This window comes from Dama dama, chromosome 5 (assembly GCF_033118175.1).
Source record: "Dama dama isolate Ldn47 chromosome 5, ASM3311817v1, whole genome shotgun sequence".
Taxonomy (NCBI): Eukaryota; Metazoa; Chordata; class Mammalia; order Artiodactyla; family Cervidae; genus Dama; species Dama dama.
In genome coordinates, this window is record NC_083685.1 from 78,208,670 (window position 1) to 78,233,705 (window position 25,036).

Sequence of the window (25,036 nt, forward strand, 5' to 3'; positions counted from 1 at the left end):
TGCTATTTGATGGTCTTCAACTGGCTAATGAACTGGCTCTTTATCCCCAGAAACCTGAGGGAAGCGGAAAAGAGTAGGCATGAGAAAGAGACAATTAATGCAGGTTCAAAGACAATCTGTTTCAGCAGCCTGCTGGGAACATGGACACTCGCTTCTCTGGGCGGGTCTTTGAGAACTGAGGTCGTGTCTTCTGAGTGGAATAGCTCTGAGTGATGTATTGTGCTACTTAAAGTACACTTTCAACTCATTTAAAGCATTTCAGTTTTTCCTGTGACACATTTGCCAGAGTCACTGCGTACCCCTGGGCCATGAAAGTGCCCCATCGCAAAGTCCTAGGCAGAAATGATTTTGCAGTAGTACAATCTCAAGTAAAACAAAACAGGAAAATGGGATTTCTCCCACAAAGACCACACCCCTAAGATTCCAGCCTGCCTCCCTTTCACTTTGGTTCAATCCCAGCCTAGCAAGTCCACTAGGAAAAAGGGGCCCAGCTTTCACTCAAAGGACCCTTACTCTTGTGTGTGTGTGTATGTGTGTGTAAATTGAAGTATAGTTGGTGTACAATATTATATAAGTTACAGGTATACAATACCATAATTCACAATTTTTAAAGATTATGCTCAGTTTATGGTTCTAGAAAATATTGGCTACGTTCCCTGTGTTGCACAATATATCCTTGTAACTTACTTATTTCATATGTAGTAGTTTGTACCTCTTAATTCCCTTCCCCTACATTGCCCCTCTCCTCTCCCCTTTCTCCACTGGTAACCACTGGTTTGTCATCTATAGCTGTGAGTCTGGTTCTTTTTGTTACATTCAGCAGTTTTTTGTATTGTTTAGATTCCCCATATAAGTGACATCATGTAGTATTTGTCTTTCTCTTTCTAACTTACTTCAGTTAGCATAGTACCCTCCAAGCCCTCCCATTCATGTTGCAGCAAATGGCAAATTTTTGTTCTTTTTTATGACTGAGTAGTATTCCATTGGAGAAGGAAATGGCAACCCACTCCAGTGTTCTTGCCCGGAGAATCCCAGGGACGGAGGAGCCTGGTGGGTCACACAGAGTCGGACACGACTGAAGTGACTTAGCAGCAGCAGCAGCAACAGCAGTATTCCATTGTATATGTGGACCACATCTTCTCTATCCATTCATCTGTTGATGGACACTTACATTGCTCCCATATCTTGCCTATTATAAATAAGGCTGCTATGAACATTGGGATGCATGTATTTTTTTGGATTAGTGTCTTTATTATTTTTAGATATATACCTAGGGGTGGAATTGCTGGATCATGTGGTAGCTTTAGCTTTAGTTTTCTTGAGAAACCTCCATACTCTTTTCCACAGTGGCTGAACCCATTTACATTGCCACCAACAGAACACAAGGATTCCCTTTTCTCCACATTTGTTATTTTTGTTCTTTTTGATGATTGCCATTCTGGCAGGCATGAAGTGATATCTCATGGTGGTTTTGATTTGCATTTCCATGATTATTAGCAGTAATTAGCTGAGCATCTTTTCATGTGCCTGCTGGCCATCTGCATTTCCTCTTTGGAAAAATGTCCGTAATGTTCTGCCCACTTTTAAATCAGTGTTGTTTTGTGTTTGATATTGAGTTGCATGAGCTGTTTATATATGTTGGGTATTAACCCGTTTTTGGTCATGTCATTCACACATTTTCTCCCGTTCAGTAGGTCTTTTTGTTCTGCCAGTGGTGAGGACCTTTGCTCTCAATTCATTGTGTGTTACATGCATTTTTCAACGTTGTCATATAGTTTCTCATAGTTTGTGACCCTCATGTCACGTTCCATGGTTTAGGTGATCGTGGCTTACTAACCCCTTGCCCTGCTGGGGGACATTGGAGTTGCATCTTTTTGCTGTTCTAGATATGACTTTAATGAACAGCTCCCTCTGACTTGTGAGCTTTTTACTGCTGCATTAGGAAATCTTAAGATATAGAGTGCATATAATTAGAGAGATTTATAGCCTCTTAGTTTTGTAATAGTTAGCTTGGCATAGTTTCAGCACATTAGATAGTTTCATAAAGTCTTTCCCTGTCGGGGTCCTTTACATACCCCTGAGCCCAGATTCTATGTTGTCCTTTTTCTCCTTCAGATTTCCCTCTATAGATGGGCCTGGCTTCTGATTTGCCGAGCTGTTTCCTTCCATCTTTGCATATCTCCCTTTCCTATCCGTCTTGCACGGATAGGGAGACAGTATCCTTTTACTTCAAGCTTATCCTGTTGGTCCTCCCAGCCTCTGAGGTTTTATCCAGAAAAGCACCTATCATCCTATTCCCCTCACTATCTCCTGAAGGACCTCCTGCCTTCTCTTAGACCTTAGAACCTCTGCCTCTTGTATTCTGAGGCTCCAGCCCTGACCTTCTGCCCTGAATCCTGCCTCGTGTCAGCCACCCAGGGGACTGAGTGCTTCCTGCCCTGGGACTTCTGTGTTTGCTGCATTATATCCTGGGGATCGTCTTGATCAAACGGCCCCTTGGTCTGGGTCCCTTGTAAATCCTCAGGGTCACTGAGGGGCGGGTGATGGAGAGTCACAAGGCCCCGGGGCCAGTCCTGGTGGCAGCCCTAATTACACGTCCCCTCCATGGGCCCTACTGCTCATCTTCAAAGGAAGAGGGTTTGGATGAGATGTCTTGAAGTCAGCGAGCCCCACCTCAGGCCATGACTCAAGCTCAGAGAATCAAAGAAGAAAGTACCCTCTGGGAACACTTGACCCGGGCACTTCCTGTTAACAAGACTTCAGCAGTAACTAGGGTCTCAGTAAGTCCACACGTCCCTGGTGACCCTGTGCAGGGCCCTGTCGGGGCCTTCCTGTGTTCCTCGTTTCTTTGATTTTAGGAGACTGCTTTCATTCAGCCTCCATAACCTTCTCTGAGTTCCCGTGGGCAGATTCAAGCAGTTGATAGTTAGGGAAGGGAGGGGGTCTGAGACCAGGCAGAAACAAAGCAAAACAGATCTCTGGTTCCTCTATCTTTTCTAAATCCAACTTGTACATGTGGAAGTTCTTGATTCACGTACTGCTAAAGCCCAGCTTGAAGGATTTTGAGCATCACCTTGGTAGCATGTGAAATGAGTGCAACTGTGTAGTAGTTTGAACATTCTTTGGCATTGCCCTTCTTTGGGATTGGAGTGAAAATTGACCTTTTCCAATCCTCTGGCCACTGCTGAGTTTTCCAAATTTGTTGGTGTATTGCATGCAATGCTTTAACAGCATCATCTTTTAGGATTTCAAATGGCTCAGCCGAAATTCCATCACCTCCACTAGCCTTGTTCGTAGTAATGCTTCCTAAGGCCCACTTGACTTCACACTCCAGGAGGTCTGGCTCTAGGTTAGTGACCATACCATCATGGTTGTCTGAGTCATTAAGACCTTTTTTGCATTGTTCTTCTATGTATTCTTGACCTCTCTTAATCTCGTTTGCTTCTGTTAGGTCCTTACTGTTTCTGTCCTTTATTGTGCCCAAACCTTGCATGAAATGTTCCCTTGATATCTCCAGTTTTCTGAAAGAGATCTCCAGTCTTTCTTATTCTGCTGTTTTCCTCTACTTCTTTGCACTGATCACTGAGGAAGGCTTTCTTCTGTCTCCTTGCTCTTCTTTGGAATGCTGCATTCAGATGGGTATATCTTTCCTTTTCTCCTTTGCCTTTCACTTCTCTTCTTTTCTCAGCTATTTGTAAGGCCTCCTCAGACAACCGTTTTGCCTTGTTACATTTATTCTTCTTGGGGGTGGTTTTGGTCACTGCCTCCTGTACAACATTATGAACCTCCATCCATAGTTCTTCAGGCATTCTTTCTTCCAGATACAATCCCTTGAATCTATTCATCGCATTCACTATATAATCATAGTGGATTTGATCTAGATCATACCTGAGTGGCCTAGTGGTTTTGCCTGCTTTCTTCAATTTAGGTCTGAATTTTACAATAAGGAGCTCATGATGTGAGGCACAGACAGCTCCCAGTCTTGTTTTTGCTGACTATATGGAGCTTCTCCATCTTTGCCTGCAAAGAATATAATCAGTCTGATTTAGGTTTTGACCTTTTTTGGTGATGTCCATGTGTAGAGTTAACTCTCATGTTGTTAGATAAAAATGTTTGCTGTAACCAGTGTGTTCTCTTGGCAAAATTCTGCTCACCTTTGCCCTGCTTCATTTTGTACTCCAAGGCCAAACTTGCCCATTACTCCAGATATCTCTTGACTTCCTGCTTTTGCATTCCTGTCCCCTAAGATGAAAAGGACATCCTTGTTTGGTGTTAGTTCTAGAAGGTCTTATAGGTCTTTGTAGAACCAGTCAACTTCAGCTTCTTTGGCACCAGTGGTTGGGGCATAGACTTGAATTACCATGACTTTGAATGGTTTGCCTTGGAAATGAACTGAAATCATTCTGCCTTTTTGAGATTGCATCTAATTACCCCATTTTGGACTCTTCTGTTGACTGTGAGAGCTGCTCCATTCCTTCTAAGGGACTCTTGCCCACAGTCATCTGAATCATCACCCATTCCCATCCATTTTAGTTCACTGATTCCTAAGATGTCCATGTTCACTCTTGCCATTCTCATATTTGACCACTTCTAATTTGCCTTGATTCATGGACCTAACATTCCAGGTTCATATGCAGTATTCTTTACAGCATCAGACTTTATTTTCACCAGCGGGCATATCCACAGCTGAGCATCATTTCCACTTTGGCCCAGTCTGTTCATTCTTTCTGGAGCTACTAGTAATTGCTTTCCACTTTTCCCCCGTAGCATATTGGACACCTTCTGACCTGGGGGGATCATCTTCCAGTGTCATATATTTTTGCCTTTTCACACTATTCATGGATTTCTCAGCAAGAATACTAAACTGGTTTGCTGTTTCCTCCTCCCGTGGACCGCATTTCATCAGAACTCTTCACTATGAACCACCTGTCTTGGGTGGCCCTGCCTGGCATGGCTCATAGCTTCATTGAGTTACACAGACCCCTTTGCCACGACAAGGCTGTGATCCATGAAGGCGTCATCAAAGATTACATACCACAGTGTCTTTGAGCTATTTTGCTTATGTTGAAACCGCCCCCCCCACCCCCAGGTAGGAGAAGTTAATGATTAATGATAATGTGCCGCCCACCAGCATGTAGACCCCAGACCAGGTGGATCTGAAGGTTGCCAAGGTTGACCCCTTACCTCACCACCAACCCATGAGAAGAATGTCTGTGAGCTGATCACACCCTCTTTGAACAATTTCTAGTAATATAAAACTTGTCACCATCTTCCCCAAGTTGGGACTCTTGGTTTTGAAGGCCTTAGCCTGCTGTGTCCCCCATTACCTGGCGAAGTAATAAAGCTGCCCTGTTCTGCTTCACTCGCAGCTGTCTCTGAGCTGTGATTTGGCACCGCTGCTCAGAGGAGCTGAGCTTTCAGCATCCCTAGCTCCCTGGACCAGCTGTGCCCTGTGTATGAGGCGGACCCAGCCATCACTGAATCATAAATAATTTACCGTGAATGTGGTCATTGTTGTCACGATGAAAGTTTGACAGACATTTTCTCCGAGTTTATTTTTGGTTCTTTCTTTCTTCCACAGGGTGGTCCAGGTGCTTCCAGCACTGGCTTTGGAAACTTTGAGGAAATCGGGCCCCTTGACAGTGATCTCCAACCACGAAAGACCACTTGGGTACAGTGAGGAAGGCCCTGAACTGTCAGTGCCACGTGGCCTCTCCCAGACTGAGCCCCACCCGATCCCATCCCATCCCCAGGTTGAGGGGCCCCACCCCGCCCCCTCCCTCTTCCTCTGTATGCAAGGGGACCTTGGGCGCTTGTCCACAGGCCTCCACTCCACCAGCCACTTCCATTTCTGAAGGCAGCTTGTCCTACACCAGTCACCTTCCCAACTCAGCGACCTTTCTCTCCACTTCCCTGCAGAAACCCCCGTCTGCTGTAGCAGACACCTGGACCTTGGCATTACCCAGGTGCTAGACCTTCCTACAGTCTCAAACCCCAGAGCCCCACCCTCTGGCCACGACCTCCAGTCCTTTCTTTCTTCTCCTCCCCTCCTGTCTCAATGCTTGTCTTCCTCCAGATTTCAGACCCCTTGTCTTCTGCCCTTTTGATACCTCTCTGGTTCTCTGACTCTGCCCTGTGCCTTCAGTCTTAGCTTCACCTCCTCACTAGCTCCTTTCTGACCAGCCCCCAGCCCCGGCTCCCTTGTTCCTCTCCCTCCAGTCTGGGGTCTGTTCCGCTGTCCCCACGCTCGACCCCTGCCCCCAGGCTGCCAGATGCTGAGGGGCTCGGCAGGGTGGGGGTATTGCTCTAGGCTCGTGGCCACCCTCCACTCTCTGCTCCTCCCCCATCTGCTGAAGGACCCTTAGGTTATTTCTACCTTTTGGCTGTGATGAGTAATGCAGGCAACATTAGCATACAAATACTGGTTGGGTCCCTAGTTTCAGTTTTGGGGAGAATTTCTGGGTCCTTTTGTAGCTCTGTGTTTAATACCCAAGGTTGTTAATATTTTTCATCCACTCCTCTTTCACTACCTTTCAGGGGTGCTTTCAAAGGACTCCCCCAGCCCCACCCCGTAATCCACATGCCACATGAGTGAAACGCTCCACTGGCAGTCCCTCCTTAGTTTACCGTCTTGCAGGTTCCCGGAAGATCACATCCAGTTTCTGACACAGAAATTGGCTCCTGCTGCCCCCAGGCACACCCCCCAGCTCCTCTCCAGTGCCCTCTTCCTTCAGGCCTTTGCAAGGGCGATTCCTGGGCTTCAACGTCATTGCTTGGGCCACCCGGTCACACCCAGCTCACCATGTTCACCTCTGAGACTCACTGCAGGAACACCTCCTCCCAAAGCTCCCCTCAGAGTCCTTTCATTTTCTTGTCTGTCTCCACTTGAAGACTGGTGGGATTTTACTTTTGACTCAGGGTCTTTGCACAGGCTGTTCCCTCAGCCAGAACATTCTTGTACATGCTTCCAGGTGAAATATCACTTCCACTTGCAATAGCAGAGTGCCCCCTCTGGCTTGTCCCCAAGCCTCCCGTGACAAACAGTCACGTGACCGGGGCAGAGAGCTTGAATAGGAAGTGAGGAGATGCTGGCCTTGGTCCTGATGCGGCCATTACCTATCCAACTTTGTGACCCTGGACAAGTCCTGGGCCTTTTCTGGCCTTTAATTTCCTAGTCAGTAAAGGACATGACTGGATTGTGTTATTACTAGGGATCCTTCAGGATATAAAATTCTCAACTTTTGTGGGAAAGGTGGTAGAATAAATTCTGTTTTTGTAGTGTTCAGTAAAGCCAGCCAACGTGGATTCATCTTGAAGAAAATATATGTGTGGGCCAGACCTCCTACTGCTTCGAGCTGTTGCTCAGACTGACACTGCATGGTTCTGCCCGCGCTAACGTATTATATCCAGAACGTTTGTATTGTGTGACAGTGACAGCCTAGATGCTTCGATCCCCACGTATATGTGACTCTTCCCTTCTTGGCTTTCCTTTCCTTTGCTCTACTAGTCTGTGTCCCTAGTCCAGTTTTTTTTTTTAAACCCGTTTTGATAACAGACCATAACCACACTGATATCCTCACATGTGTGGCTTTTGTTGAGCTCATAAAAGATGATCCAAAGATAGTTGGGGACTGGCTCTCTGATTGCAACATTTGCCTTTCCTGGGGTGGCATGTAGCTCCAGTCAGCCAGCCTCCTGTTTGTGGATAACCCCGTGGGCACTGGATTCAGTTATGTGAACAAGAGTGATGCGTATGCCAAAGACCTGGCCACCGTGGCATCAGACATGATGGTTCTCCTGAAGACCTTCTTTGATTACCACAAAGAATTCCAGGTAAGCGGGGCCTCAGAAAGAGCTCAGTGAGGGGCTCGTGGTCACAGCACTGAATTCATCAGGTGCAAACACCCACACGAGTTACACGCCCAGCTCATTCGAGAGAAAACCTTTTTGTACCCAGGGATCAGGTTGTGGGCTTCTGTTTCTATAGTCTCTAAAGATGGTTTTAGCTTGAAACAATGACCCTGCACCCAGTATTCTACTGAAACATAAAAATCAGATATGGGAGGAAAGATCAACAGAAGCAGATTTGTTTTTGTTTTGCCTGGTCATTACATGTAGCAGAAACTTGAAATGGATTCATGTCAATTAAAAGGCATTCAGAAAAAAAAAAAAAAAGGCATTCAGGATATTTAATTCCTTGTAAATTCCTTTTCTTCCTAGACAATTCCATTCTACATTTTCTCAGAGTCCTATGGAGGAAAGATGGCTGCTGGCATTGCTCTAGAACTTTATAAGGTAACAGGGAAGATGACTTGTTTGGTTCCAGACAGAGACTGATTATGTTACTTGTTGTACTCACCTGATAATTAAATATACTTTGAATAGGACCTTGTACATAGAAAGTAGAGTAAGTCCGTAGTAATAACCGTAAAAAATTTCAAAAAGAATAGTGAAGTTGGCACTGTCCAATATTAAACAAACTATTCAGCTGAGTAAAGCAATGTGGTGCTGGTATAGCAACAAACGCAGATAAATGTAGCAGGCTAAAGAGTCTGGAAGCATATTTTATCTGTACTTAATATATATGTATATTTATGCATGTGACTGTATGTATATGATACATATATATCATACTTACATATGATCATATATAAATGATAGGATGGTATTTCAAATTGCTGTGGGAAAGACAGAATGTTCAGCAAATGGTCTGGAGACAAATGGCTATTACTTTGGAAGATAGTAAAGTTAGAGTCTTGCCTTGCATAAAACATCAGTTTTTTTTTTTGACTGCGCTGGGTCTTTGTTGCTGCACACGGGCTTTCTCTAGTTGCGGTGAGCAGTCACTACTCTTCGTTGCAATGCACAGGCTTCTCATTGTGTTGGCTTCTCCTGTTGTGGAGCACGGGTTGAGGGTGTGTGGGCTTCAGTAGTTGCAGCTCATAGGCTGCAGGGCTGAGCAGTTGTGGTTTGTGGGCTTAGTTGCCCTGAGGCATGCAGAATCTTCCCAGGCCAGGGATCGAACCCATGTCCCCTGCATTGGCAGATGGAGTCTTAACCGCTAGACCATGACAGAAGTCCAAAACATCAGTTCTTGATAGATTAAAAATTTGAATGTAAAAATTAGGACTATAAGAGTACTTGAAAATATAGTAGAAAAGATTTATAATCTTGGGTAGGAAAAGCTTTCTTTCATAAGATGAAAAGCCAAAAAGGATTATTTTGACATAATTTAGATCTTGTAGAAATTTAAAACTTCTTAGAGTTCTATAAATAATTTTAAAAGATATGTATACAGACTCACAAATATATAACAAAAAAGTCTTCATATCAATAAATCCACTTTAAAAAGGATAATGTCATCATATAAAATTGGCAAAAAAAATGGCGAAATAATTTATTGAAGAAATGCAAACAGCCTGTGGACATGTGAACGGTGTTCAGCTTTTATTAGTAAATCAAAGCTGTGAGATTTGCAAATATTTTAGAAAATTGGTAACTCCCAGTTTTAGTAAGACGTTTGTTCCTTGGCAGGAAACCTATGACAAACCTAGACAGTGTGTTGAAAAGCAGAGACGTTACTCTGCCAACAAAGGTCCAAATAGTCAAGGCAATGATCTTCCCAGTGGTCATGTATGGTTGTGAGAGCTGGACTGAAAAGAAGGTGGATTGCCAAAGAACTGATGCTTTCGAACTGTGAGAAGACTCCTGAGAGTCCCTTGGACAGCAAGGAGATCAAAGCAGCCAATCTTAAGGGAAATCAACCCTGATTACTCATTGGAAGGACTCCTGCTGAAGCTGGAACTCCAGTATTTTGGTATCTGATGCAAACAGCTGACTCGTTGGAAAAGTCTGTGATGCTGGGCAAGATTGAGGGCAGAAGGAGAGGAGGGTATCAGACGATGAGATGACTGAATGGCATCACCAAAACAGTGGACAGGACCTTGGGCAAACTTCAGAAGATAAGGAGGGATGGGGAGGCCTGGCGTGCCTCAATTCATGGGGTTGCAAAGAGCTAGACATGACTAGGCGACTGAACAGCAGGGAAATAAGTGCTCTCATGCATGTTTGCTAGGGAGGAAAATTGGTAAATCATTTTTAAAAGGGCAGTTTGGCTGTATCTGTCTGCTTTTAAAATGTATGTGCCTTTTGCCCCAGTAATTTCACTTCTAAGAGTCTGTCCTGTGGGAATGCTTATACATGCATGTGTGTTAGAGGATGTTCAGCTCATTATTGCTTACAATGTCCATAAAAGAAAAACAAGCTCAGTGACTATCTAATTCAGTTCAGTTCAGTCGCTCAGTCGTGTCTGATTCTTTGCGACCCCATGGACTGCAGCACGCCAGGCTTCCCTGTCCATCACCAACTCTCAGACCTTGCTCAAACTCATGTTCATTGAGTTGGTGATGCCATCCAACCATCTCATCCTATGTCGTCCCCTTCTCCTCCCACCTTCAATCTTTCCCTGCTTCAGGGTCTTTTCACATGAGTCAGTTCTCTGCATCAGATGGCCAAAGTATTGGAGTTTCAGCTTCAGCATCAGTCCATCCAATGAATGTTCAGGACTGATTTCCTTTAGGATTGACTGGTTGGATCTCCTTGCTGTCCAAGGGACTCTCAAGAGTCTTCTCCAACACCACAGTTCAAAAGCATCAATTTTTCGGCGCTCAGCTTTCTTCACAGTCCAACTCTCACATCCATACATGACTACTGGAAAAACCAAAGCTTTGACTAGATGGACCTTTGATGGCAAAATAATGTGTATGCTTTTTAATAGGCTGTCTAGGTTGTTCATAACTTTTCTTCTAAGGAGCAAGTCTTTTAATTTCACGGCTGCAATCACCATCTGCAGTGATTTTTGGAGCCCCCAGAAATAAAGTCAGCCACTGTTTCCACTGTTTCCCCATCTATTTGCCATGAAGTGATGGGACCAGATGCCATGGTCTCAGTTTTCTGAATGTTGAGTTTTAAGCCAGGTTTTTCACTCTCCTCTTTCACTTTCAGCAAGAGGTTCTTTAGTTCTTCTTCGCTTTCTGCCATAAGGGTGATGTCATCTGCATATCTAAGATGATTGATATTTCTCCTGGCAATCTTGATTCTAGCTCAGGCTTCATCCAGTCCAGAATTTCTCATGATGTACTCTGCATATAAGTTAAATAAGCAGGGTGACAATATACAGCCCTGACATACTCCTTTCCTGATTTGGAACCAGTCTGTTGTTCTATGTCCAGTTCTAACTGTTGCTTCTTGACCTGCATACAGATTTCTCAGGAGGCAGGTAAAGTGGTCTGTTATTCCCATCTCTTTAAGAATTTCCCACAGTTTGTTGTGATTCACAGAGTCAAAGACTTTGGCATTGTCAATAAAAGTAGTAGATGTTTTTCTGCAACTCTCTTGCTTTTTTGATGATCCAGCGGATGTTGGCAATTTGATCTCTGGTTCTTCTGCCTTTTCTAAATCCGTCTTGAACATCTGGAAGTTCATGGTTCACCTACTGTTGAAGCCTGGCTTGGAGAATTTTGAGCATTATTATCTATAGAAGATTACTTAAGTGAAATACGTGGATCCTTCCATGATGGACAGTTTACAGCCATCAGAAAGAATGGGTGGATCTGTGTATATATACACATACGAATATATATATGCTTATGAAACAAAAGAAAGAAGTTAGAATAATATATACTATGTTAACTGTGGTTAACTCATGGGTGTGAGGGTGTAGGTGGGGCAGAGGTAAAGTTTTTTTCACATTTTTCTCCTTCCTCCTTCTGTGAGTAAATATTTTACAGTGAATTTGTATGACTTTTTTTTATACATTGAAGTATAATTAACATTCAATATTCTATATTCCCTATGTACAATATAGTAGTGGTAGTGTTAGTCGCTCAGTCGTGTCTGACTCTTCGTGATCCCACAGACTGTAGCCCCCCAGCCTCCTCTGTCCATGGGATTCTCCAGGCAGGAATACTGAAGTGGGTTGCCGTTCCCTTCTCCATAAGATCTTCCCAACCCAGGGATCAAAGCTGGGTCTCCTGCATTGCAGGCAGATTCTTTACTGTTTAAGCTACAGGGAAGACTCTCATGTACAATATAATTATTTATAATTTGTAAAGGTTATACTCTGTATATTCCCTGTGTCCCTTCTAAAGAAGACGGGGGCTGCACCAGACCCCACACAAATCCTGCCAACACCCTTGGGAGAACTTCACAGTTCCTATTCATCTTGCAGATGGTGGGTGGCAGGACAGTTACCCTTGCCCTCTAGAGGATGTCTGAGGTCTTTGGGTACCCGGAGCATCCCAGGTGGGCAGAAGCGTTCTGAACTCAGGAAAGGCTGTGTATTAAAGCGTGACTCCCTCCTGTTGAGGAAGGGAGGGAGGTCCCTGGGTCTTCTTGACAAGGATGTTTCTTGGCTTCCCTTTCAGGCCATTCAGCAAGGGACCATCCGGTGCAACTTTGCCGGGGTTGCTCTGGGTGACTCTTGGATCTCTCCCATCGGTAAGTAGGACATTTTCAGATTTGTTTTTTGGCAGGGGGCGGGGGTGGGGGTTGGGGAAAGGTGTGTTGGTGCGGCTGAGCTGCACGATGTGCAAGGTCTTAGTTCCCTGACCAGGGATGGAGCCTGGGCCCCCTGCACTGGCAGCCCGTGGACTGCCAGGGACGTCCTCAGTCCACCTTGTGAAAAGGACTGCCCTCTGTGTGTCCTTCCCGGATGAACCTCCGAGGGCACCGTGACGTTGCAGAAGCCTTGACCCGAGACCTGAGGGGTCAGCTGGTTTCCTGCCAAGTGTCTCTCTCAGATTGACAGAACTGGCCTCCCGCGTCCTTCAAGGGTCTCATCACAGCTGCGTTAACAATACTAAACACTTTATATGTGTTAACTTTGCTGAAGCTTAACGACATCTCCATGGGACGAATGGGATTATTATCCCAGGATTGGAGGTGATGAAAGTGAGATTCAGGTTAAGCCATTTTCCTGAAGTCACACAGCTAAACCCAGGATGCACATGAAGGCAGCAGGCACTTAGCCGTCACCGTGCGTTCCTCCTTGAGACCAGTAGGTCAGCCTCCAGCTTTGCACGTGCTCTTCGTCTGGTCCAAAATCTCCTGAATTCAGCTCGCATGACCCACCTGACCTTATGAGTCTGTCTGCCCAGCCCTGAATCCCTCCTTCCAGGTGCACCTTATGCATCGCTCTTCCACCCCAGAAATACTCCCTTTTGGGGGAGAATTACTGTTCACTTTCATGTGCAATTATTAATTGCTTGCTAGGGAGCAGGTGGTATGCTCAGTGCTAGGAAAGATACACAGACCTGCTTCAATGCCTTCAAGAAGATCTGCACCGTTCAATATGGTAACCATAGCCACAATACCGAAATCAGATTGATTATATTCTTTGCAGCCAGAGATGGAGAAACTCTATACAGTCAGCAAAAACAAGACCAGGAACTTACTGGGACTCAGATCATGAACTCCTTATTGCAAAATTCAGACTTAAATTCAAGAAAGTAGGCAAAACCCCTAGACCATTCAGGTATGACCTAAATCAAATCCCTTATGATAATACAGTAGAAGTGACAAATAGATTCAAGGGATTACCTCTGATAGAGTGCCTGAAGAACTATGGACGGAGGTTCGTGACATTGTACAGGAGGCAGTGATCAAGACCATCGCCAAGGAAGAGAAATGCAAAAAGGCAAAATGGTTGTCCGAGGAGGCCTTACAAATAGCTGAGAAAAGAAGAGAAGTGAAAGGCAAAGGAGAAAAGAAAGATATACCCATTTGAATGCAGAGTTCCAAAGCAAGATAAGAAAGCCTTCCTCAGTGATCAGTGCAAAGAAATAGAGGAAAACAATGGAATGGGAAAGACTAGAGATCTCTTCAAGAAAACTAGAGATACCAAGAGAACATTTCATGCAAAGATGAGCATGATAAAGGACAGAAATGGTATGGACCTAACAGAACCAGAAGATATTAAGAGGTGGCAAGAATACACAGAAGAACTGTACAAAAAAGATCTTCATGTCCCAGTAATGATGATGGTGTGATCACTCACCTAGAGCCAGACATCCTGGAATGTGAAGTCAAGTGGGCCTTAGAAAGCATCACTACGAACAAAGCTAGTGGATGTGATGGAATTCCAGTTGAGCTATTTCAAATCCTAAAAGATGATGCTGTGAAAGTGCTGCACTCAATATGCCAACATATTTGGAAAACTCAGCAGTGGCCACAGGACTGGAAAAGGTCCGTTTCCATCCCAATCCCAAAGAAAGACAATGCCAAATACTGCACAATTGCATTAATCTCACACACTAGCAAAGTAATGCTCAAAATTCTCCAAGCCAGGCTTCAACAGTACATGAACCATAAAATTCCAGATCTTCAGGCTGGATTTAGAAAAGGCAGAAGAACCAGAGATCAAATTGCCAGTATCCATTGGGTCATCGAAAAAGCAAGAGAATTCCAGAGTAACATCTACTTCTGCTTTATTGACTATGCCAAAGCCTTTGACTGTGTGGATCACAACGAACTGGAAAATTCTTCCAGAGATGGGATTACCAGACCACCTTACCTGCTTCCTGAGAAATCCGTATGCAGGTCAAGAAGCAACAGTTAGAACTTGATATGGAACAACAGACTTCTTCCAAATCGAGAAAGGACTATATCCAGGCTGTATATTGTAACCCTGCTTATTTAACTTATATGCAGAGTACATCATGCAAAATGCCGGGCTGGATGTAACACAAAAATCAAGATTGCCGGGAGAAATATCAGTGACGTCAGATAAGCAGATGACACCACCATTATGGCAGAAAGTGAAGAAGAACTAATGAGCCTCTTGATGAAAATGAAAGAGGAGAGTGAAAACCTGGCTTAAAACTCAACATTCAGAAAATTAAGATCATGGCATCTGGTCCCATCACTTCGTGGCAAATAGATGGGGAAACAATGGAAACAGTGACAGACTTTATTTTTTTGGCCTCGAAATCACTGCAGATAGTGACTGCAGCCATGAAATTAAAAGATGCATGATCCTTGGAAGAAAAGCTATGACCAACCTAGATAGCTTATTAAAAAGCAGAGACATTACTTTGCCAACAAAGGTACATCTAGTCAAAGCTATGGTTTTTCCAGTAGTCATGTATGGGTGTGAGAGTTGGACTATAAAGAAAGCTGAGTGCCGAAGAATTGATGCTTTTGAACTGTGGTGTTGGAGAATACTCTTGAGAATCCCTCGGATTGCAAGGAGATCCAACCAGTCCATCCTAAAGGAAATCAGTCCTGAATATTCATTGGAAGGACTGATGCTGAAGCTGAATCTCCAATACTTTGGCCAACTGATGTGAAGGACTGACTCATTTGAAAAGACCCTGATGCTGGGAAAGACTGAAGGCAGGATTAGAAGGGGTGACAGAGGATGAGATGATTGGATGGCATCACCAACTCGATGGACATGAGTTTGAGCAAGCTCCAGGAGTTGGTGATAGACAGGGAAGCCTGGCGTGCTGCAGTCCACGGGGTTAGGGTTAGGGTTAGGGTTAGGCAAAAAATCAGACACGACTGAGCGACTGAACTGAAATGAGCCACATATGACTCTTTATATTAATTAAAATGCAATAAAAATAGCAGTCTTGCATCTGCACTGCTCACATTTGAAGGTATCCAATGGCCGCAGGTGGTTCTGGACTTGTGGACCACACAGATGCAGAACGTTTCCATCACTGCAAAAAGTTCTTTTGGACATCAGAGGTACACATCCAGGATCAAACTACAGCCTCCAAGTCAAGTCTGTCCTGCCACCCTGCTTTAGTAAATAAGCTTTTTGCTGGGGCACTGTCATGCCCATTCATTTGTGGAATACAGGTCATCTGTTTGGAGGCTGCAAGAGCAGAGTTGAGTTGTTGCAGCAGAGACCAGCTGACCTGCAAAGCCAAACATATTTACTGTTTGTCCCTTTACAGGAAAGGTTTGCCAATCCCTGGTCTAGATAAAGCAGGAATTGGGATTCCTCGGAGGGCTGCAGTTGATTCTTTATAAGAAACTGAGGCCCAGACTTGATGGTTTAGCTGGAGAGGAGAATGACAGCTAGTTTCTGAAGGATCTGATGTGTCTGCATTTCTTAGGGTGTGTCTTGAAGAATACCAACCCAGTGAAGTGCCATGCAAAGGGCTCCACGGCCAGATAAGTTTTGGAAGTGCCAAATACTGGCCCCACCTCCTCAAGGTTCACAGGCACATTAAAGGCTCTGATAAGTCCTGCAGTTTAAAAAAAAAGTGTGTTGTCTTTTGCATAACCTCAAAGGTATTTAGCCAGCAAATCATATTTCTGTGTTAATACCTAGGGTAACATCCTGCATAAGTGAGGTTATTTGAAACAGACTTTGAGATGCTTGGACTTTGGGGGAACTGTTGAAGGCTTTGTAGCAAAGGAGTGGTGTGTTAGCCATTGTGTTATCTTAATGCCCTCTTGTAAGTTAAAAATGTTCCTGTTGCTCAAAATCTCTAGTGTGATGGCTATCAGGGATATAAAAGAGAGACATTGAATAAATAAGGGCTGTGTTTTCATTTATTCTTTTCTCTTTTTGGAGAAGCTATTTTGTTACCCTACCCTAATGATTGGAGTAGGAAGTGGCAACCCACTCCAGTATTCTTGCCTGGGAAATTCCATGTACAAAGGAGCCTGGTGGGCTGCAATCCATGGGGTCACAAAGAGTCAGATATGACTGAGTTAGTGAACATGAGCACCATGTATTCAAATGTGCTGTATAAGTTATGGTCCTTGATATAAGTCAAAGTGTGTGTTAGTCACTCAGCTGTGTCCAACTTTTTGCAACCCCATGGACTGTAGACCACCAGGCTCCTCTGTCCATGGAATTCTCCAGGCAAGAATACTGGAGTGGGTTGCCATTTCCTTCTCCATTGATATACATCAACTGTACTTCAATTTAAGAAAAATTACAGAAAACAAAAGAAAACCACATAAGCAAAAAAAAAATTGTGCTTGCTACCTTCTTGGCACTTCTATCAGTGGACTAGCCTTACTTAGTTATGATAACTGTAAACTTGTCCAAACCAAGCCCAACTGTTCTCTGTGAAGTTAGGTATTGTCTTATTCACATTTGTCTCATAAAACTCGTTATTGGCTTTATGCCAGTTCTCACGCCTTTAAATTCTCAGTGTATTTTTGGAATTGAAATGAATTGATTGACAGTGTAGCCCCAGAAACTTGATGAAATCATTAGTATTCGTCCTTAATTAGCTCCTTGGCGGAAGCTTGTGTCCTCAAACTGGAGGAGCGGGCAGGGGCAGAGCAGAGCGGAGCAGAGGGTGGGGAAATACCTTAAACCGTCATAGTCTAGAAGCATGCAGGTAAGCGCCTCCGCTACACACGCACGGCCTGTCTGTGGACCTGTCCCTGGCACTGAGTCACTGACTGGGCCGGTATCAGGCCAAATTAGTGTGGCCTTTAGCCCTGACTCAACAGAAAGGGTCCCACATCCTCACCCCACCTCCCAGCCACCAAGACATGAGCCCTGGTGGGTTAAGGAGCCTTCAGACCCAAAGCCATTGTGATTCTTGCTTCTGTCTCTTTCTGCTTTGGGAGGAAAGCTAGTTAGGTATTTTGAGGGGAGGACAATCACAGAAAACTCACTTTGTCCTTACGTGGTTTCCTTTAGATTCAGTGCTCTCCTGGGGACCTTACCTATACAGTATGGTAAGTAGATGAGCCTCCAACTCTCACCCTAACAGCCCAGCTGACTTTCTCTGGCTCTGTCTGCGGGAGGGACCAAGCTAGTTGGGTTTGTCTGTGCGGTTGACACAGCCCCTCAGGGACCTATCTAATAATCCATATCAAATTGAAAACCCTAAGCAACAGCCGCCTTGGGGACAAATTTAAAGAAACATCAACACAGTTATCCCATTGCTTCAGGTACTAGACATGCGCATTTTAAAATCTCCCCAGATTTTTATTATAGACATTTCCAGAACGCAGAAGAGTTGAACGATCGTGGTGAGCACCCATATACCCATCACCTAGACTTGGTTGCCATTTTCTGGTGTTTCCTTCATCAGTAAACACAGCGCTTGTTATGCTATGCTTTCCTATGGACATGCCCCTTGCTCCTGCCGCCCACTCTTTCTGTTACCCATCCCTACCCCCAGCGATGCCAGAGTTCTGTCTCTTGCAAAGTCAGAGTGTTCTTGTTTGCATTCCAGTCTCTTCTCGATGACCAAGGTCTGGCAGAGGTGTCTGAGGTTGCAGAGGAAGTCCTGGATGCCCTGAGCAAGGAACTCTACCAAAAGGCCACCGAGCTCTGGGGGAAAGCAGAAATGGTCATTGAACAGGTAAGAGGGGTCGCGTGTGGGCCAGCCTACTTGGCTTTTCCCTGGGGGTGAAGGGACCTTGGTTGGTGTTGTCAGGGCTGGGGTCTGTCCGGAGACTGCCCACAAGTCTGGAAATGATGTCAAGCTAAATGATACATCTGACCAGTCTGAGCAGTGACAAGGTCAGAAAGCCACCCAGCCTGCAAGACTTGCCTGTCCCTCAGCTGAAGGTATGGATTCTGTAAGAAAGAGTGTGTCCTGCCAAGGTGAGTGTTTGGGTCCCTGCCAGCCAGCATTCTGGCTGCAGTGAGCCAGGAGGGAAGAATCCACAGGTTGAGGACTTGAGTGTATAGGACCCTCTGCAGCTCAGTTCTTCCTGGAAATTAACACAGGCTCTTGGTTTCCTCCTGTGGCATTGGAGCCGCCCTTGGATGAGCTACCCCCAGGAGACCGGGCTGGCATGCTGGTCCCTAGGCCTCTAGAGCTTATTTCTTTCTGGTCCGAGCAAATGTATAAAATTAAAGCTGTCCTTAGACGAGATGGGGAGCCAGGTGCCTTACTGTTTTGCAACTCTGGTAATGGATAAACAAAGAAAACAAATAACCTAGTTCATTTCTTGTGTATTTCAGAACACAGATGGGGTGAACTTCTATAACATCTTAACTAAGAGCTCTCCTATGTCTACAGTGGCGTCGAGTCTAGAATTCTCCCAGAAACACCTCGGTGAGTGGACCTTGACGTTGTGAGACCATATCTCAACCTCCCTGCCTCTACCAATTTTTTGAAAAGTTTTATTGATATATAATTTACATACCATAACATTCACCCATGTTGTATAACTCAGTGGGTTTTAGTGTATTTAGAACATTTCATTACCACAATCCTGTTTTAGAACATTTCCATCACCCCAGAAAGATCCCACATGTCTGTCTGCAGTCAGTTTCTTTTCCCACTTCCAGCCTCAGGCAACCACTAACCTGCTTTCTGTCTCTCTAGATTTGCCTTTTCAGGACATTTCACATAGATGGAATCATGTACGAGGTAGTCTTGCACTTAACACGGTGTTTCTGAAATTTGGAAACCAGCTTCTACACATTGAATTACAATGTTAAGCCTCCTAAAGGCTGGATTGAGTTGTCTTCACTGCGGGTGCTGAATGCCTGATATCCCCCCTTTATAAGAAGCTGCCGGAGACCTCTAGGTTCCACTCAGCTGATTTCCTTAGGCCGTGCTGCAGAACCTTACTGGCCCCAAAGGACATAAAATGCACCAGTCAAAGCCAGTAAAGCCTCTCCACTTGGAACAGATTCCTGACTTTCCCCCCATCTGGGGAATCAGGGGACCATTTTTCATCTTCCAGGTGCAAGCCTCCCTCTCAGCATCCCTGGCAGCTTAGAAAAGAGGGCCCCTTGGTCTTGTTTCCAGTCCTTTGACTCACCGTGTACCAGTTTGTTTTAGTTCCTCTTTTCCAACGCCACGTGAGACACCTACAACAGGATGCCTTAAGTCAGCTCATGAATGGTCCCATCAGGAAGAAGCTCAGAATTATTCCTGAAGATTGCACCTGGGGAGGTAACTTGTGTGACTTAATGAAGTGTTGTTTGTAGAGCTGGGGGTGAGAGAGGTGACAATTCAAAGCCTTAATTTGTAGAATGGGTGTTAGTGGTGGTGATGGCGTGTTTAGTTGCAGGTAGAACATTATTACCGTTCACGTTTGATGGATGGGCAGACATACGGAGACAGCATACCAAAACTGGGCAAAATGAAGGATTGGTAAGGGAAGTGGGCGGGGAAGGAAGTGAAGCGATTGGTTATAAGTTGATCACTGTTGAAGCCCGGAGTGGGTCCATGAGAATCATCATCACCCTCTCCTCGTTGCTTTTATGTCAGTGTGAACTTTTCCATAATAAAAACTTGAGATTTTAAAAAGCCATGCCCAAGGCCACCGTTGGTTGTGAGTGTGTTGAAGAAAAAAAAAAGTCATTTTTGGACAGGCTTTGAGCAGGCCGGCCTCTGCAGGTGTCCTGATGTGGATAATGAGGTCTGGCATCTGTTGCCTTCTGGGCTAAAGGTCATAGTGGGGAAATATTGGGGTCCTCAGGGACCAGGGTCAGGGAGAAATAATCTAGCGTAAGTTCCTGCTCAATCTTACGGGGAAGCCATGAGCAAGCGGGACTCCCATGCTCCTGGAGGGGGAACCCGCCAAGCTGAGGAGGGTTTTGTTCATGTCCAAGAGCCCCCAAAGCTATGCTCCGTGGGGTGGAACCTTGATAGCTGCAGAGACACTGGGACTCGGCCAGCCTCCCAACCCTCGGTCAGCAGAGCACTCATCCTAGACCTGGTGTCTTCATGTCCCCATCACCCCCTGGAGTTTTCTAGAAATGAAGGGAAAGTTTGCTCAAGTAAAAGAATGCGGTTTCAGAGCCATGAGGGGTGCAGACAGCTGTGGGGGGCTGTGGCGCTGAGGAGGAGCAGATGTGAGTACCCTGGGAGGCCAGGTGCAGGCCAGGCTCACGGGAACACACCTTGTCAGCTCAGCCCCCTTCTCTTACCCTCATGGCTGTGTCGTCTGGCCCCAGCTTCTCTTGTGACAGGGACTTTTGCAGGTGAAAACTGCTAAGAGCAAACTCACCCTGGCCCTGGCTGTGCCTGTGTAGGGTCTGGAAAGGAGACCCTCCTTTCTGGGCACCCTCCGTGTCCTGAGCCCACTTTGTAGTCTGCCAGCTGTGTGTTCCTGTCCCAGCTTGCCACGGGCCCAGGGCGTGTTTCTCAGCCTCTCTGAGCCTCATGTTCCTTGCACGGAGTTGATAAAGGAAGAAGGCCGTGGGATGTTGCTGACACAGGACGTACTTAGCCCAGTGACTGGCAGATAAAATTCAGTGGTGGCTGTCACCCTTGTTTTTCACCGTGGTCAAGGATCCAACAAGAATGCTGTGTAGACCGCCTCCCCTCTTGCCCGGGACTGGTCATCCATGCGGCTGTACCAGGGACAAGCTCCAACTGTGTTCAGGGCCAGTTTGTTGATGGTTTCAGGTAGCTCTACTTGTTCAGAACTTAACACCTGGCCCTGGGGGAAAACAAAAATCAGAAACCTTAGCCTTGGTGTTACTCAGAAAAGGAGGAAAACTAACGCTAACCCCAGAGCAGTGGTGTTGGAGAAGGCTCTTGAGAGTCCCTTGGACTGCAAGGAGATCCAGCCAGTCCATCCTAAAGGAGATCAGTCCTGTTTCCTTGGGCACTGGCCTTCTCTCGGCTTCCATCCCTCATGACAAACGGCATCTGCTCTCGTCACAAGCACCTGCGTGAACAGAGCATGTGCGCTGTTAGTGCTTGCCCTCTGCACGGCCAGCTTGGGGCGCGAATTTCTGGGCCAGCGGGTTCTGTTGGGGAAGCAGCTGTGTGTTCAGTCTTTATCACGTGGTGCGTGGCGGTCACTCTTGGGGTGCTGGAGGCTCTGGACTGAAGAGTACCTCTTGTTCAGGCAGGTTCCAAGCCGCTGTCTCTTTCTCCTTCCCCTTGTACAGGCCAGGCTACCAGCGTCTTCCTGAACATGGAGGGGGACTTCATGAAGCCGGTCATCAGCATTGTGGACGAGCTGCTGGAAGCCGGGGTCAACGTGACAGTGTACAATGGACAGCTAGACCTCATCGTGGACACCATGGGTAGGAACTGGTCCGAGGGGAGCAAGGAGGCAGTGTCATGGATGAAGCTGGCCCCTTGGCAGGGAGGGGCAGTGACATTGACGTGGCAAGAGGAAGGCCATTTTCCATTACCTGCTCACCTCTGACCTTGGCTCTTTGAAGAGGGCAGGGCTGCCCGAGGTTGTGACCCCCTCAGAGAAGTCCAGCCTGTTCATCTTTTGAGGTCTTCAGTCAGTCAGTTCAGTCACTCATGCGTGTCTGACTCTTTGCGACCCCATGGACCACAGTATGCCAGGCTTCCCTGTCCATCACCAACTCCCAGAGCTTGCTCAAACTCATGTCCGTTGAGTCAGTGACGCCATTCAACCATCTCATCCTCTGTTGTCCCCTTCTCCTCCTGCCTTCAATCTTTCCCAGCATCAGGGTCTTTTCCAATGAGTCAGTTCTTCGAATCAGGTGGCCAAAATGTTGGAGGTTCAGCTTCAGCATCAGTCCCTCCATTGAATATTCAGGACTGATTTCCTTTAGGATGGACTGGTTGGATTTCCTTGCAGTCCAAGGGGCTCTCAAGAGTCTTCTCCAACACCACAATTCAAAAGTATCAATTCTTTGGTGCTCAGCTTTTTTTATAGTCCATTGCAGAGTCTCAGGTCCCGCCTGGATGTGCTGCATTGGAATTTGCATTTTAGAAGGATCCCAAGTGCATTTTGTCTGCCTCCCAGCTGTCAAATTTTATGCCAAGTTATAGGACCCAGACTTCAGTTTCCGCTCTTAGCTCTTCATGCTGGGCCCTGCGTTGTCCCTCTCACCAGGTCAGGAGACCTGGATACGAAAACTGAAATGGGAAGAATTGCCCAAATTCAACCAGCTGAAGTGGAAGCCCCTGCACAGTGACCCCAAATCTTCAGAAACGTCTGCCTTTGTCAAGTCCCACAAGAACCTGGCTTTCTACTGGATTCTCAGAGCTGGACACATGGTGAGAGTCAGCGACTGTTCTGGATTCATGGCTCTGGGGGAGGAGGGAGCCACATGCGCTGGGCTCATAGATGCATGGGGCTTGGTGGTATGTCGGGATCTTTATTGAAGCTCCATTAGTGCTTCACTGAAATAGTCAATCTGCTGAGAGATTGAATCCTGGGGTCTCTACCCTCTGCTCTTCAGGTTAAATGAGTTAATGTTGCTTTCCTCTGGACAGTTGTCCCGAATAGGAGAGGGAGGGAGGAATTGTCTTTCCCTAATGTTTTTTGCCTTTTTTTTTTAAAACCACTGTACTGTTTTGTGTGTTTATCTGATTTTTTGACTGCGCTAGGTTTTTCTCTAGTTGCGGGTCACAAGAGAAACCAGTGGACTCTCTCAGGCAGAGCAGGGGCTCCAGGTACACAGGCTTCCGTCCTTGGAGGCCATGGGCTCCAGAGCACCAGCTCAGTAGCCTGGGTGACAAGGGCTGAGTTGCCCTGCAGCCTGTGGAATCTTCCCAAACCAGGAATTGAACCCATGTCCTCTGCTTTGGCAGGAGGATTTTTAACCACTGGACCACCAGGAAAGTTTTGAGGGAGTGATATTAGTGCTCAGTCATCTGTAAGCTGAGCGCAGTGCAGGGTGCAAGGCAGAGGGTGCATGTGAGCAGCAGAGTTCAGTGTGGAAAAGGAGGCACATTTCCTTTCTAAATGTTGACTTCTCTGGACCCCTGCAGCCCAGCAGCATGGGAGCTTGGGAAAGTTTTGTCCAGCACGGGGTCGTTTCACAGAAGGGATGCTCTTTTGAGGATGGCACCCAGGTGCAGCTGACCTTCCAAGTTGTTGTCACAAAGCTGGTCCCCTTCCCAGGAGCAGGGTCTCAGGAAGCCAGCCCTGACCCCCAGCCCCAGGCAAGGACACGAGAGCACTAACGTGGATCCTACTTGCTTCTAGGTTCCTTCCGACCAAGGGGACATGGCTCTGAAAATGGTGAGGCTGGTGACTCAGCAAGAATAGGATGGCCTGGGCTGGCTGGAGGTGAACTGCTTGGCGTCAGGGCACGGGAGCCCCTGTGAGCACTCTGGTGCTGTTGGAACCACCCTTCTCCCCTCGAGTCTGACTTGGGGAGAATCTGACTTGGGCTGTGACTGTGAAAGTTCCCATCAGCTTTGGCAGAGAACGGAATCATTGCCTCTGTAGCAACTTGCAAATCATTTCTGCTTGTGAAGACTTTTTTTAAAAAATGGGTTTGTTTTAATCAAAATGAAGAGTTGAAATAGCTTAACGTTTTCTTATTATAAAAGCAAACTGTGTGACTTATAGTGAAAACTGGAAATGCAAACAAAGAACCAAATAAATATCTATATGCTCCCTTCCCAGGGAAAAGCACTGTTACCACTTAAATGTTCTTCCTACAAACCTTTTTTTGCTATGTATACATATGTATTTTTTACAAAAACACCATCATTGCTATGTTATGTCACGGTATACTTTGTTCACACATCAGTATGTCCTAAACACCTTTTATGTCAATAAATTGTTCTCCTATAACATTTTAATGTGTGCTGAACATTCAATTTTATAGGGGTACCATAATTTACCTACTCAATACTCAGTTGTTTTCCATAAGCAGTTTCTAGTTTGTTGCTTTTATAAATGGTGCTCTGGTGATTTCTCCTCATAGTTACCTTTTTACACACATCCTTATCATTTTATTACAAAAATTCCCTAAATGTATACTCGTTAGATCAAAGAATTGTAACATTTTTTTAAATGATGAGTTTGGGACTTTTAAGTGTAATTCATGGCTTATGATCTGCAAAGGGACCTAATAGCTTCAATGATAGCCTTGAAACAAATACCACTTCTGACAGTTGTGGGGCTGAGGTTTTGAAAACCCAACCCAGAGTCTTATCCTGCAGAGTGTGGGGAAAGAGTTATAACAGGTTACGCCTGCGTGACCAGCCCCTTCTGACCTGATGCTAAGACAGACTTCCTTGGGCAGTGCTCCACACTTTCCCCCGTGAGCTGGTCTGCTGTTGGGGAGAGAGGGCTCCCTTACTCCTGTGTGGACCGGGAAGAACTGAGAGTCTTGTACTGGGTCCCCCTAGAC

The 25,036-nt window shown here is 45.8% G+C and overlaps 1 protein-coding gene across 1 annotated transcript in view; it reads left to right on the forward strand.

Moving 5' to 3' along the window:
• SCPEP1 (serine carboxypeptidase 1) overlaps window positions 1–24,476 on the forward strand; it is a 29,971-nt gene extending 5,495 nt beyond the window's left edge. Inside the window, exons 3-13 of the mRNA XM_061142595.1 lie at window positions 5,582–5,671; window positions 7,678–7,833; window positions 8,221–8,295; window positions 12,426–12,498; window positions 17,678–17,715; window positions 18,219–18,347; window positions 18,956–19,049; window positions 19,785–19,898; window positions 21,851–21,988; window positions 22,780–22,943; window positions 23,878–24,476. Of these exons, the coding sequence (XP_060998578.1) occupies window positions 5,582–5,671; window positions 7,678–7,833; window positions 8,221–8,295; window positions 12,426–12,498; window positions 17,678–17,715; window positions 18,219–18,347; window positions 18,956–19,049; window positions 19,785–19,898; window positions 21,851–21,988; window positions 22,780–22,943; window positions 23,878–23,940 (1,134 nt within the window). The 3' untranslated portion in view covers window positions 23,941–24,476. The remainder of the gene's footprint in view (window positions 1–5,581; window positions 5,672–7,677; window positions 7,834–8,220; window positions 8,296–12,425; window positions 12,499–17,677; window positions 17,716–18,218; window positions 18,348–18,955; window positions 19,050–19,784; window positions 19,899–21,850; window positions 21,989–22,779; window positions 22,944–23,877) is intronic.
• Window positions 24,477–25,036: the final 560 nt, after the last annotated feature.